Genomic DNA, 14,899 nt, shown 5'->3' on the forward strand with positions numbered 1-14,899 from the left:
TCCCACATGCATCACTTTGCACTTGCTCACATTAAACATTAAGGCCCCGATTCTATAAAGGGCACCTAAGTCATGCCTAAAGTTAGGTGTGCTTTAGGCGTCCAATCTAAGTAGTTAATGAGCCAATTAAGGGTCTTAACACGCGATAATTGGTACTTAGGCATCCAAAGGATGTAGATGCCACTTTATAGCTGCAGCCACAATTTCATGGATGTCCATGTTTAAAACTCGCGCCTAACTCAATAGACGTGGGTGTGGAATGGGCGTGGTTTGAGCATCCTTTGATTCATTTACATAACACTGACCCTCTTCTACAAAGCCATACTAGCGGCTGCCGTGCGGCAACAGCCCTGAAGCCCTTTAAATCTCTATGGGCTTTGGGGCCGTTACTGCACGGCTGCCGCTAATGCGGTTTTGTAGAAGAGGGGGGTGAATGATCCAGGGCATCCATATGATGCCTATATTGTAGGCGAATGAAAGCCAGGTCTACTTTTGAGCTTAGTCTGGGCTTCAAATAGATATGAATTCTATGAACGGAACTTAGGCACAGTTTGGACGTCCTTAATGCAATCTGCTACATAGCTCTCTGGGTTTTTAGTTTTGCTTTATTAAGCTCAAAATACATTTAAAAATGCATCACATAAACGGGGCACATCAAAACAGGTATTTTGCATGCAAAACCTTCCATTTTTGTGGACAAACATCAATGCTATTTGCTAATTAGAGGAAAAGATCCATTAATTGAAGCACAGCACATGAAAATCATAGCTTTATCCTTTTTTTCTGACTAAACAGTGCTCCAATTAGCTCATTCTTGAAAGCAAATAACAAAAATATATAGATTGCATACGTAACTTCATTTGCAAAAGCTTAAAAATAGAAAAAAACAAATACAGACCTTAGCATGGCTTCTACTTCATAGCAAATGGAGGTTTGCAGTTGCACAATGGTGAACTCATTGTGAGATCATCAAGGTGCACCTACAAGGTAGAATGTCACAATTAAAATACGTGCTGGGGAGCTGGTTGGGATTTGAACTAATGACCTCTGGAAGAGGAGTACATGGCTTTTACTTATTGAGATAGCAGTTTCCAGGCAGGTTTCCAGGCATTTCACTGCCCTGTGAAATGATAGCTTAGCAGAGAGCTATTTAGCAGATAACATTAAGTACATTAACTGAAGCACAGCACTTGATAGCTTAGGCTATCATATCACAGGGCAGTCAGAGACACCTTGTATCTTGTATCTCCCCACTCATTAAGATAACTACCGGTAATACCCTCTTGTTTCAGTTCTTCAGCCACTTGTCATCACCTTTACTTGCTACAGCTAAATGCTACAGTTCTTGCCATCCCTGGTTGCTTAAATTCCTTCTTTTCTGCACTTCTTGCCTTCTTGCTAAGCCATTCGTCAACCCCTTTCTCTACCTTCTTCATCGGAGGTGTTCAGACACTGACTCCTCGCGTGACACTAGTTTTGGCCAATCTGTACTTCAAGGTGTCTTTGAAGGGTAGATTCCAACTTAATCCTGTCTTCTTAGATGGTTTTTTCCAACTTCATCCCCCTCAACACAGGTTGTTAAAAAAAATTTGTCTTGTCCACACTTAGCAACCTCTTTACTTTTATTATCTCTTTTTTTTTCTTTTGTTGACACACAGAATATGAAGTGTGACTGATTCATCCTGCTTGTCGTCAGATGGAACAAAATTACTTGAGCATGAAAGTCATGCTGTTTTGAGACAGTAGGATAATTAGCTTCCTCTTCTAGATATGAAGTTTGGCAGTTTATAAAATATGAAGTGGCTCCTGTCTGGCGGCAGGTGGGCTTGAGACCCTGCACTTGGTTGCTGTACTCTAAGGGGCTCATAATAATAAAAAAAAAGTCTAAAAAGTGGCCTAAATGGCTACTTGGACGATCAAAAAGCCTGATCGTCCAAGTACCCATAATCAAAGCTGGTTTTGACGTATCTAAAACCAGCTTAGGCCTTTCCCCTGCCTCTAAACGCACAGAGAGAAAAGAGGCATTTTTAGAGGAGGGGAAAGGGCGGGCGATGGGCGGGAGGTGGGCCGACCTAGACCTAGGCGTGCAACAGGTATAACCAAAACATTTGACAGATTGCCTAGTCGGCACTTATATGTTTTGACTTAGACCAAGTCAAAACAGGTATAAGTGCCGAAAAAGGGGCTGCTGAGCTGATGGCGGCTTGTGCCATCAGCTCAGCGGCCTGGCAACCTACCCACCCCCCACCACAACCATCAGGGCAGGAGAGATGGGTCATCTCCCCTGCCACAATAGCGATATCACCAAGTGCCGCCAAATGCGGCACTTGGGATCACTAAAGCAGCAGGAGAGATGACCTATCTCTCCTGCAGCGATCCACCCCTCCAATTGGGCCAGGAGAGAGCCCAAGCCCTCCTGACTCCGCCGAGTACGATCAGGGCAAGAGGGAGCCCAAGCCATCTTGCCCTGCGGCACCCCAACCTTCCCCGACTCGATGGGGCAAGAGGGAGCCCAAGCCCTCTTGCCCCGTGGCACCCCGACCTTCCCCGACTCGATGGGGCAAGAGGGATCCCAAGCCCTCTTGTCACACGGCACCCCCAACCTCCCCAACACTATCGGGACAGGAGGGAGCCCAAGCCCTCCTGCCCCGCGATCCCCAAACCCCCCCCGGGCCGAATCTGTTGGGGCCAGGTGGGAGCCTAAGCCCTCCTGGCCCGCGACCCCCTCTAACCCCCACCCCCCACTAAAATACAGGCAGGAGGGATCCCAGGCCCTCCTGCCCTCGACGCAACCCCCTCAACGACCGCCCCCCTCAAACCCCTGATCGGCTCCCCCTCGCCGACCCACGACCCCCCCCACTGACCCCATGACCCAGCACCGCCACCCCCTTCCCCGTACCTCAAAAAATGTTGGCCGGATGGACAGGTGCCAAGCCCGCCCGTCCGGCAGGCCAGCCAGCGCAGGAATGGGGCCGGATTGGCCCAGGCGGCTCAAACCCCGCCCACAGGTGGGGCCTGAGGCACCTGGGCCAACCAGAATAGGCCCGGGAGCCTTAGACTCCTTCTGTGGGCGGGGCCTTAAGCACATGGGCCGGGTTGTGCAAATTAAAACAGATCTACAGTACAATGTTTTCAACTACCATTACTTCTACTACATCTACTCTCTCATTATCTACTTTATATCAATGAGAACGTTGTTGTTTGCCTTGAATAAGAATATGAAACAGTGGGAGTGGGCATCCATTCTGCTGGTTGGTGGGTCTCTGTCTGCGGCAGCTGGCTCAGCTGATCACGGCAGGGGAATTCCACCCCTCCCCATCAGCTGAGGGGCAGGGACTCCCCAATGCCGCAATTCTGTAACCGGCGCCCTTGAATGATTGACAGGTGATCTGAGTTGGCCGCCGGTTACAGAATCAGGCCTACCTTGGCATGAATCGTGGCTGGGTAACTGCTTTAGCCACCTAACGCCACTTCCGGCATTGGCCACACCTACTTTGGCATTCCATAGCCTAAAGCAGCTACCTAGCCATGATTCCAGCAGCCATTTCAGCTGCCTTTTATTTAAGGGTCAGTAGGTGCTCTAAAATTGCTGTTTCTGATGTCATTTTTCAATTATTTAGGCATCGGCAGGACGCCTACCGACACCTACATTTAGGTGCTGGTTATAGAATTTCCCCCTTAATGTAGAGCAATAAATTAATCTCTGGCTAAAATTGCTTTTTACCTCAGTGAAGTGGAGACAGAAGTGAAGGGTTGAGTGCTAAGCAGCAGAATGATCAGTTCTTTATTCATCTATAAAGATAGATAGATAGATAATAGATAGGAATACAATATGTATATGATATTTTGTTTTTGGGTTTTTTTAAAATTCTTTATTCATTTTAAAACTGACAAACAAGTGATTAATATTAAAACATTACATTACTAAAAAAATATACAGCACTTGACATTCTTATACATATAATCCATTAAAGTAGATATTATAACCTTTCCCCTACCCAACAATTCTTCAATGAAAATTTTCATAATACATACAGAAATCCAATCATTAAATAAAAATATTAATCATCCAATTTCCCCCCTTCCCCCCAATAAAATATATGTATTCATCAGAAAGGGAAATATTTTGAATTAAATTACTTGTGGGAAAAGTGGGTGGGGAGGGAATAAATTTATGTATGTAAAATCATAATTGAATGAATTTCAAGTGATATGTAAAAGTTTAATATGATGTAATATCGTGTACTTGTTGTAAGATGGAAAAATGAAAAAAAAAAGTTCTTTATTCATCTATATATTAATTAGATATTAATATTTCTTTTTAACCTTTAGACCTTTCTCTCCTTGACCAACAAAACTGAACTTTAAACTCTTTCTTAGGTTCTTATTCCATTGAGTTTATACAAGTACTTGATCTTAAAGAGGTAAATGGAAAAAAAAAAAAAGAAATATTTGCCAAATTTTGCAGATGTAGCTTCAAGCAATTCTTGAGCAGAGGGAAAGATTTCTGTTTGGAGAGCCTTTCTAAGCCATTTCAGATTGGTTCTTTTCAAAGCCTTTATACTATAAATGACACCTTAGGTTAGGTGCTGATACTACGGGCTCCTTTTACTAAGCTGCGATACTGGTTTTAGCACGCGCTAAATTGCCGCACATGCTAGACGCTAATGCCAGCATTGAGCTGGTGTTAGTTCTAGCCACGTAGTGTGGGTTTAGCGCGTGCTAAAAACGATATCGCAGCTTAGTAAAAGGAGCCCTAACTTACATATAAAATGCCATTAAAAAAAATAAAAGTGTTTAAATAAAATATAGGTGCCTACTAGCACCTAAAAAAAAGTGCCTGCATCATGGCAACGGAGGCACTTTACAATGTCTTCTGCCACTGTAGGCGTGGCTAACACCAGAAGTGGCATTAGGTGTTATATAGCACCTCCAAAGCCATGAGGCACATAAAACGTAGGCACCCGAAATATAGGCCTTGAAAACCCTGGCCTACATTTCAGGTGCCTACATTTCACGAAGCTGCGATTCTACAAATGGCACTGGTGCGTGATTGACACGTGATCGGTGGCTGTTTTTTTAGATGGCCGCTGATTGTAGAATCCAGCCCTAAGAGTTCAATAGCTAATATTAAACCCAAAAAGAAGTTTGCCTAAATCTCTAATGTTTTCTCATTTTAGATTCCCAAAGGATCGGAGGAGGTGGTGGATACTGGGCTATTGTAGTCATCTTTGCTGTCTGTTTAGTAGCAGTGGGAGCATTCATCTTATATAAATTTAAAAGGCAAGTCTACCCGAGCCTAGTCACAAATACGCTTCCCCCTCCCCATTTGCGATTTCTGCACTTGCGGTTTCATATAATCGCGATTTTTTTCTGGGGAGGGGGAAAATAAAAAAACAGTCTTCATGTAAAAAAAATCCATCTTTTTTTCCTCCATGCCGCCTTCCTGGCCTTACCTGGTGGTCTAGAGCAGTGTTCTTCAACCTTTTTACACCCGTGGACCGGCAGAAATAAAATAATTATTTTGTGGACCAGCAAACTACTAAGACCGAAATAAAAAAACACATTTTCGCCCCGTCTCCGCAAGCTTGGTCCCCACAAACCATCTGATCCCATCTGCACAAGCCTCAGTTATGATTTTATATTGAACGTATTTTATTAAAGTATAAAAAGAAACAATATTCTGTACAATTGTCATTTTATAAATATAAATATTCAGAGCAAGGACCAACAAAACCCCTGTCTCCCCTCCCCTTCACATATATCCCCTCTACTATCAAGAAAACTGAACAAGCCAAATTATTACAGAATGCTACACAGAAATATCATGCTAACAGAATACTGCAGTCACACATGATAGGAATAGTGTTAGGCTTTGCAGTCCCCAGTTATGTCTCTAGCAGGATATATATTTCAAATCTGATATATTGTAATGACAAAATAGAAATAAAATGATTTTTTTTACCTTTTGTGGTCTCTGCTTTCATCTTCTTTCCACTCTTCCTTCCAGCGTCTGCCCATTCCATCCACTGTCTGGCCTCTCCCCCTTCCATATGTATCCGAATTCTTTCTATGCTCCTCTCCCCTTTCCATCCAGCCTGTGCCTCCTCTCTCCTTTTTACATCATTCATTCCAGCTTCACTGCTTTCTTCATTTTTATCTCTCCTACACCAGATCTAGCATCTTTATCCCTCTCTCATTTCTCTGCTGACCCCCTTTCCAGCATCAGTCTCTCTCTACTTTCTCATTCCTGTCTCTCACCTTTCCCTCCTCTAATCTCCCTTCCAGCTGTTTCCTTCCTTTTTTCCATCTCCCTTCCCTCCTTTCCCCTATTCAACAGTAGCTCTCTTCCCATCCCTTTCCCTCTTCCCCTCCCAGCAGCATCTCTCTTTCTACCTCCCTCCAGGTGCAGTAGCAGCTCTCCCTTTATCTATCAGCTTCCCAGCCTCCAACAGTGGCTTCCTCTCCTTCCAGCAGCTCTCAGTACTTGCCTGCAGTAATGATTTCCTTAGGCAGCCTTGGGTCCGTTGCCGCCTCTGAGGAAAGGGGAAATTGCCAAAGTGAATCACTGCCCTGGTAAGTACAGAGCTGCTAGGAGAGGAGACAGCCACTGTTGAAGGCTCCCCATGATCTTATTCCTGCTGTGCCCTGCACATTCGCGACCCCCCCCCCCCAAGCCGGCAAAAACAGCTTTGCACCTCAGGCCCTGCCGCCCAAGATGAGCCGGAGGCATCCTACCCGCCGCATTCTGCACGTGGGCAGACTCTCAGCACAGACGCTGCTGATGGCCCCAATCCACACGCTGACGCCTCCCCCCCCCGCACACTGACCATCTCCCTTCTACCTGCACCTTCCCCGGGGCCCTCTTTGGCGACTCGGCAAGAACAGCGATCAAGAAAGGCTGCCGACGTCGGGCATTCCCTCTCTGAGTCCCGCCTATTTTGTTTCAACTTCCTGTTTCCGCATAGGCGAGACTCACAGAGGGAATGCCCGACGTCGGCAGCCTGTCTTGATCATCGGAGGCTGGGAGGAACAGAAGTTTTCCGCGAACACTGGGGCAGGAAATTTAACGGCGTCCATCTCGCCGGCCCTGTGCGGACCGGCAGAAATTTTCTGCGGACCGACACCGGTCCGCGGACCGGCGGTTGAAGAACTGTGGTCTAGAGGGCTTTCGGGGCAGGAGCGATCTTCCTTCGCTCCTGCCCCTTGCAGATCGCCATGAGGAAATGGCTGCTGGGAGTTCCCGTAGTCTCTCGAGGCGTGAATGGTGCAAAAATCTATACAAGTATTCCCCATTTCAGAAAGAAAATATACTGTGTATCTATGAGGGAAAATATATCCACTGGATTTTATATCAGATCCGAGCCATGCATCTATATATATTTTTAAAATGTTCATTTCAGCCTGGGGCTTACATGAGATATTAAGGGAGTGTTAATCATCCATTGTTTATTTCTGCCTCCAAAATGAAACCAGATTAAAATTACAGTCTTGTCATTCAATTTTTGGCAGTTACACATATAGAGGGCCATTTTTTAAAAGAACATTAAAGTCCAATTTGAACGTTTTCAGCTAAACATCTGAAGTCAGAAGCACAGAAACATCCATTTTCAAAGCTGAACTTCTAGATATCCAAAAATATATATTTTGTTTTCAAAAATCACCATCTTGGACATCTAGGCTGGCAGGGCATTCAGCCCTTAGGACGCCTAACTTTATATACCATTCTCCACCACAGAAACGTCCAAGTTGAAAATATCCAAATCCAGACCATTTGGATGTGGGGATGGCCATCATTGTGATGGACTGGCTACACAGACATGCCAACAGAGCAGTGGGACACCATGGAGGGCACTGTTGTGAACTTCACTTAAAGCAGGGGTGTCCAATGTCGGTCCTCGAGGGCCGCAGTCCAGTCGGGTTTTCAGGATTTCCCTAATGAATATGCATTGAAAGCAGTGCATGCACATAGATCTCATGCATATTCATTGGGGAAATCCTGAAAACCCGACTGGACTGCGGCCCTCGAGGACTGACATTGGACACCCCTGACTTAAAGAGTGCCAGAAGTACATGTCACCATAAACCCCTTATAATTTATGGTGAACCCTCTAAAATTCCAAACACTACTAGACCCACCTGTCTACCACCCCAATAGCCTTCATGGCTGCAGGTTGCACCTATATGGCAGAAGTGTAGGGTTAAGAACATAAAAACATAAGACATGCCTCTGCTGGGTCAGACCCGAGGTCCATCGTGCCCAGCAGTCCGCTCACGCGGTGGCCCAACAGGTCCAGGACCTGTGAAGTAATCCTCTATCTACACCCCTCTATCCCCTTTTCCAGTAGGAAATTGTCCAATCCTTTCTTAAACCCCTGTACCATACTCTGCCCTATCACGTCCTCTGGAAGCGCATTCCAGGTGTCCACCACATGTTGAGTAAAAAATAACTTCCTAGTATTCGTTTTGAATCTGTCCTTTATCAACTTTTCCAAGTGCCCTCTTGTTCTTTTATTATTCGAAAGTTTGAAGAATCTGTCCCTCTCTACTCTCTCTATGCCCTTCATGATCTTATAAGTCTCTATCATATCCCCTCTAAGTCTCCTCTTCTCCAGTGGGCTCACACTTTCCACTATAAATGCAGTGGGCCTGGGTCCTCTCTTTGGTTCACTAGCCCATCCACCAGGTTACTTAAGACACCTATGTGATGCTCTAATAGACTTTCCCATACCAAGTGCTGCTATTCTAGAGACAGACTTTTAGGGGGTGGGAGGGGTTTAGTGAGGAGTGGGGGAGTCATACCTTAATGTATCAAGTGGTCCAGTTTGGGTACCTGTGTGGCACTTAGATGCTTCTAAAAGAGATCTAGCTCCGAATGTCTGTTCTAACCAGGACATCTTGGGAAAGGTTTGATTATATGTGCTGGATGTTCAAGTTATGCATGCCCAAAGCCCACCCAAAACAACTCCATAACTCACCTCCTAACACGTTCCCTGAAACTCTGGCCACACAGTGTGAGAAATGGCCTGCTAGACATCCATGAAAATGGTTTTGATTATAGGTACTTAGACGTTTCGATGATTAGGACATCCAAGTGCCAATTTAGATGGTTTTTTGGATGTCTTAAGTTTTTTTTTTCTTTTGAGCCCCATAGGTTTGTAAAATGTTATCAAATTGGCCTTGTACTGTATATCACTGCTCTGGAAACAACTTTAGTGTCTTCCTGCCATGGATACAGTGCACGTTTCTAAAAAAATAGTCTGCATGATCAATCACAGTGGGTGACTCTTGATTTTATGAAATCACCTACAGATTATGCACATCTACCTGTGGATTGTGTACAGATATGAAGTTGCTTAATCAGTTTCATCTTTGGCTTAATCAGTTTCATCTTTGGCGTTCACCAAGTAGAAGCTAGAGTGGAAGGGATGATGAGGAAATGGGGCAGGAGAGTGGATTCTAGGCATTGTAGATTCAGTTTAAATAAACTGGGATAGTGGTAAAGGGGGGAGGAAAAGGGATTGGAACTTGTATACCACCTTTTTGTAGTTATAGAACCACACTCAAAAGTGATTTACATACAGGTGCTTCAAGATTTTCTCTATTTGTCCTGGTGGACTATCAAACTATCTATTTTACCTGGGGCAGTGAAGGATGAAGGATTAAGTGACATGACTAGAGTCACAGGGAGCAGCATGGGGGTTTAAATCCACAACCTCAGGGCCCTGAGGCTGCAGCTCTAACTACTATGCCAAACTCGGAGAACTCTACCCACTGTAAAAAAAACAACCAACCACCACTATTAATTTTATTTTTATTACTTCAACTTTAAGGAGTAGGAAAAGCCTCAGAACTTATGGAAGCTTTTACATGGTGCTCTACAGCACTCACTCACATGCTTCCTTTTTTCAGTCATTGGCATAAAAACCTCAAAATTTTTATGTAGAAATGGCCAAAATCAATATCCATTTATTCCTAAATTGGTCTCCCTCACATTGGCTAGCATCTGTTCCCTCCCTCCTCCCCTGTGCCAAATAAAGCACAAGAACATAAGAATAGCTTTACTGGGTCAGACCAATGGTCCATCAAGTCTAATAGCCCGTTCTCACAATGGCCAATCCAGGTCACTAGTACCTGCCCAAAACCAAAAGAGTGGCAATATTCCAGGCTACCAATCCAGGGCAAGCAGTGGCTTCCCCATGTCTTTCTCAATAACAGACTATGGACTTTTCCTCCAGGAACTTGTCCAAACCTTTCTTAATACCAGCTACACTATCCGTTCTTACCACAACCTCTGGCAATGCGTTCCAGAGCTTAACTATTCTCTGAGTGAAAAAAATTTCCTCCTATTGGTTTTAAAAGTATTTCCCTGTAACTTCATCGAGTGTCCCCTAGTCTTTGTAAGTTTTGACGGAGTGAAAAATTGATCCACTTGTACCCGTTCTACTCCACTCAGGATTTTATAGACTTCAATCATATCTCCCCTAAGCCATTCCCTCCCTCCTGCCTTTTGTTCAGCTTCTCCCCCTCTCCCCCTTCTGACTAAGGTTATCAGCCTTGTTAATGAAAAAAGAGAACATGTGGGCCCCCACCCCATTCCGCCTCCAGCCCTGCCCCGAGCCCCACCTAGCTCCACCCTGTTCCGCCACAGCCTCACCCCCACACGAACCTCGTCTCTTCTTCACTGAGTCCAGGCCGTGTCCGGTGGGCCTCTGAGGCAGAAGGAAGGTCTCGGTGCAGGCTGAAGATTCTTCTCCACGGCCTGACTGAGGCTCTGGCTCCTGAAGGTAAAATAGGCATGAGGAAAATTAGGGAGGAAGGCATAGGGTTGCTGACCTGCCGGGGGGGGGGGGGGGGGGGAAGGAGATTGCTGCTGCTGTTTTGTTTACCCACGAGGGGGGCTGCTGGACTTGCCTGTGGGGGTGAGGGGGGATTTGTGCCAGCTACAGTGCATATTTATAGCTGAGATCTTTCAGTAAGCATGATACTCTAAAGTGAACACACAATCTAAGGTGGGTGTCAGAAATCAGACCTTAATGAGCATACCTGCCTTGTCCTGTCAGTGTCTATGCCTTTTCTCAGTACTTCAAGGACAGTTACGTTAGGTATTTCTCTGTCCCCAGAAGGCTTACAGTTTACATATGTACCCTTGGTAATGGAGAGTTAGTGACTTGCACAAAATCACAAGTAGCAAAGGTAGGATTTGAACCCTGGCTGTCCTGGTTATTAACCTGCTGCACTAAGCATAAGACTCTTCCTTCACATGATAAGTTCCTAGGCCCCTAAATGTTAAATTGTGTGAAGCCTTCAAGCATAAGGTAAAATCAGAAGGAAAATGTTTTAAATTTCAAGTAGTTGGGGCTTGCAGTACTGTCCAAAATTCACATGTTAAAAACTGACGAAAATTCGGTGTCAGGACAAAGGCGCGCAAAGACAACTGAGCGCAACGTGGAGGTGCGCGCCGAAAAAAATGACTGTTTTAAAGGGCTCCGACGAGGGGTGTGGGGGGGCATGGGGGGAAACCCCCCACTTTTCTTTATACAGATTGCGCCGCGTTGTGAGGGTTTGGGGGGTTGTAACCCCCCACATTTTACTGAAAACTTCACTTTTTCCCTAAAAAACAGGGAAACAGTAAAGTTTCCAATATAATGAGGGCGGTTACAACCCCCCAAACCCCCCACAACGCCGCCGCGATCTGTATTAAGTAAAGTGGTGGGGTTCCCCAACAAAACCCCCCGTTGGAGCCCCTAAAAACACTCTTTTTCTTCAGCGCGCACTTCCATCTTGCGCTCAGTTGTCGGCATGCGCCTTTGTCTTCAGCGGTTTTGTCTATGAACCGAAAATTCACAAAATTTTGAATGCTTATTCTACTTACTGAGCTGTTATTATAAAGTGAAAATTCTACTATTCTTTGAATTGCAGTGAAATGGATATAATTTAATCCAGCTCATTAATTTTCCACAATGTTTAGGAAAGTGCCTGGCAGAACTGTCTATGCTCAGATGCACAATGAGAAGGAACAAGAGATGACAAGCCCTGTTAATCACAGTGAGGACACACAGAATATCATTCAGGGTGAAGAGTTCATTGATGATGATATGGATACGCAAACACTAGGTAACGCAAGAGGTAAATTTTCATGTCACTGTGTATGAATGGGTTTATAAAAAAAAGTCTCGGTTCAGTTTTTAAGCATATTAACCCTTTAATTGGCAGATGATGAAACAGCTGCTTTACATAACTTGATGTTGAATGAGAGCAACAGTGCCAAGTAACAGGCATTTGGAGATGCAGATTTCCCATAAGAGCTTCTGAGCAACAATGTCAAATAAAGGGTTAAGATTCTTCTGTACACTGAACAACTGTAACCAAGATATCATTTGTATCATTAAGGTTGGACAAGCCATTGAAGGCCTGGGTCAAGATGTATGGGGGCATTTTCAATAGCACGTCTAAGCCTGACTTTGGACGTTTCTACAAGGACATTTAACAGTTGGGTCAGGAAAATTACCATTTTCAAAACTGCAAGATGTCTATCTTTTTTAAAATGACTTTTCTAGATGTTCTTGCCCTTATGACGTCTATCTTTGTTGGCCATTTTCAAAAATCAAGGACTCCTTTAACTAAGGGCATTAACGCGTGGAATAGCACGCGCTACATTGCCCCTTGTGCTAGACCTTAACACCAGCACTGAGCTGGCGTTAGTTCTAGAAGCATAGCACGCGGTCATTTCCTGTGTGCGCTAAAAACACTAGCGCACCTTAGTAAAAGGAGCCCCAAGTTGCCCAAATGCAGAATGGGAAGGGCCAGCATTTTAATGGACTGGCCTCACAGACATGTCAACAGAGCAGTGAGGCACCTTAGGGAGCACTGCTGTGAATGTCACATAAAGGATTTCAGGTACACATTTCACCATAACCTCCTTATATGAACCCAGATATGTCATCAGCTGAATATCAACCCCATTATCTTTTTTGTTTATTTGTTTTTCTGTATTCCCAAAATGTGTGAATATTGATAGAACACTGATGCAAGGAGAAAAAAAAAAATCAAACCTGCTAATGCTGTTTTTTTTTTGTTCTTTCTAAGGTAATCACTCCGGCGTGGTTCTGAGTATTAACTCCCGGGAGATGCACAGTTATTTGGTTAGCTGATGTTTACAGCCAAAAGCAAAGCTAAAAGACTCTTCTTTATATCGTTTTTTTCCTTTTCCCGGGGATGTCACCAAATTGCAAACTTGACTGTAATGGGTGGCAGAAAGGACATTTCTGAACAATTGCAGGATGTGTGTCCAGCATCTGTTACTGTGAGAAGAAGAATATACCTAAAAGTTTAAATAATTGTTTTCATACTGTAGATGCAGAGCTTCTTACAACTGAGATTGAAAAGATTAGATGTCATTCCATGTTTTCTGTTGTTATTGTATGTGAAAATACATCATATACACATTAAAAAGGACATATATATGTTTATGTATATGCACATATATATGTAATATGTAGGGTGAATTTTCAATAAGGTGCCTAACTTCAAAAGTATTCCTATAAAGGCTGATATTCATTCTGTGGGATGCAAACCACCTGTGGCAATGTAGCACTAACTGGCTAGGTGCTTAGCGGTCAAAGATAGGCCTGAATAGTTGTGCTTAACTGGGTAAATCACATGACTGGCCGGTTAAATAGCACTGGGGAGGGGGGGAGGGGGCAGAGCAACGTTTCAGCCCACAATGACCTAGCCAGGTACCTGTGTCAGTCGTCTGTGCAAATTGGCTTATGTGGATAAAAGAACATGTGTACACCTAAGAGTGTTGAACAATGTCATAGTTCAACAAGTTACAGCCATTTCTGAAGATTAAATATATGCGCATTGTTTCTACCCAAAACACTTCTATGCAGCTGAAAGTACACCTGTTGTGGAAATGAACTTGTATTTTAAGGCATCCAAAAATCCATGTATGTGGGTTCAGCCGATCTACACCCCCCTCCCCCCAACTCCTTATATTAGGTACACAGATCTGAACTAAGCCTTTGAAAAATTGCCCATATATTTATATATACGTGCGTGTGTGTATATGTGTGGGTATAGTTTAATGTTTATAATTGCCCTATTAGCTTACACAGATTTGTTGATCCAGAAGTACAAGAATGTAATTTTTACACCTGGAAATCTGACATTTGAAGCCCAGTAACAAAGAGATACAGTAGGGGTATGGAAGACCCCCTTTTGCTTTTCTCTTATACTTTAGTTTACATGATCTAATTCAGCAGCTTTTCACTCAGAGATGTCTGTGTTTTTGAACCTGTAAAGGGGAGAGAGACGTATTTAGAGCACACTGTTGTGTACTGAGGTTGCCCCGTGCACTGAGTTTTCTTCTTCTTCATACTAGGCCTAGAGCTAATAAAATGTGCAAGGCCCTGTTTGCAGACCAGATGCCTTCACTTTGCTGAGCATGGGAGCACAGGTACAATAGTAAAAACTTTCCAACTGCCAATCATATTCTCATATTTTAAGTGCCAGATAGTGTAAGCACCTATTTTATGTTCTGCCTTTTGGTAAATTATTCTCCCTCAGCTTCCATATTCCGTATTAATTTTAGGATCAGAGAGCTGTAAGTATGGTGTAACAGAGCCATTCCCAGAATCAATGAGCCGTACAGCTTCTTACCAGTCTAACCTCCAGTGTTACAGGATACTTGAACGTTCATCTTGCAGACTATGGCAGTTTCTAGGAATGCAAAGGAATTGTTGAAATATTTTGGCCCACAAATATCCTGATAAGTAAACCTCTGTGGTTCAAGATTGGACAGATGAGAGTCAATAAAAGTATTCATAAGTTTGCTTTAACTATGTCTGGCGATAGATGCCTAGATTTAAGGTCAGTCTAACTCATCACAGTATGT

At 44.0% G+C, this 14,899-nt stretch overlaps 1 protein-coding gene across 6 annotated transcripts in view; it reads left to right on the plus strand.

The window, feature by feature from the left end:
* Window positions 1-14,899, plus strand: part of SORCS2 (sortilin related VPS10 domain containing receptor 2) — a 1,263,434-nt gene that overhangs the window by 1,234,417 nt on the left and 14,118 nt on the right. For 2 of the 6 annotated variants that reach the window (XM_033949940.1, XM_033949949.1), the window contains exons 25-27: window positions 5,181-5,283; window positions 11,972-12,129; window positions 14,387-14,461. In XM_033949940.1, the coding sequence (XP_033805831.1) occupies window positions 5,181-5,283; window positions 11,972-12,129; window positions 14,387-14,461 (336 nt within the window). The other 4 variants (XM_033949957.1, XM_033949966.1, XM_033949975.1 and 1 more) reach the window with 4 other exon arrangements.

This window comes from Geotrypetes seraphini, chromosome 1, assembly GCF_902459505.1.
Source record: "Geotrypetes seraphini chromosome 1, aGeoSer1.1, whole genome shotgun sequence".
In the NCBI taxonomy this organism is placed as follows: Eukaryota; Metazoa; Chordata; class Amphibia; order Gymnophiona; family Dermophiidae; genus Geotrypetes; species Geotrypetes seraphini.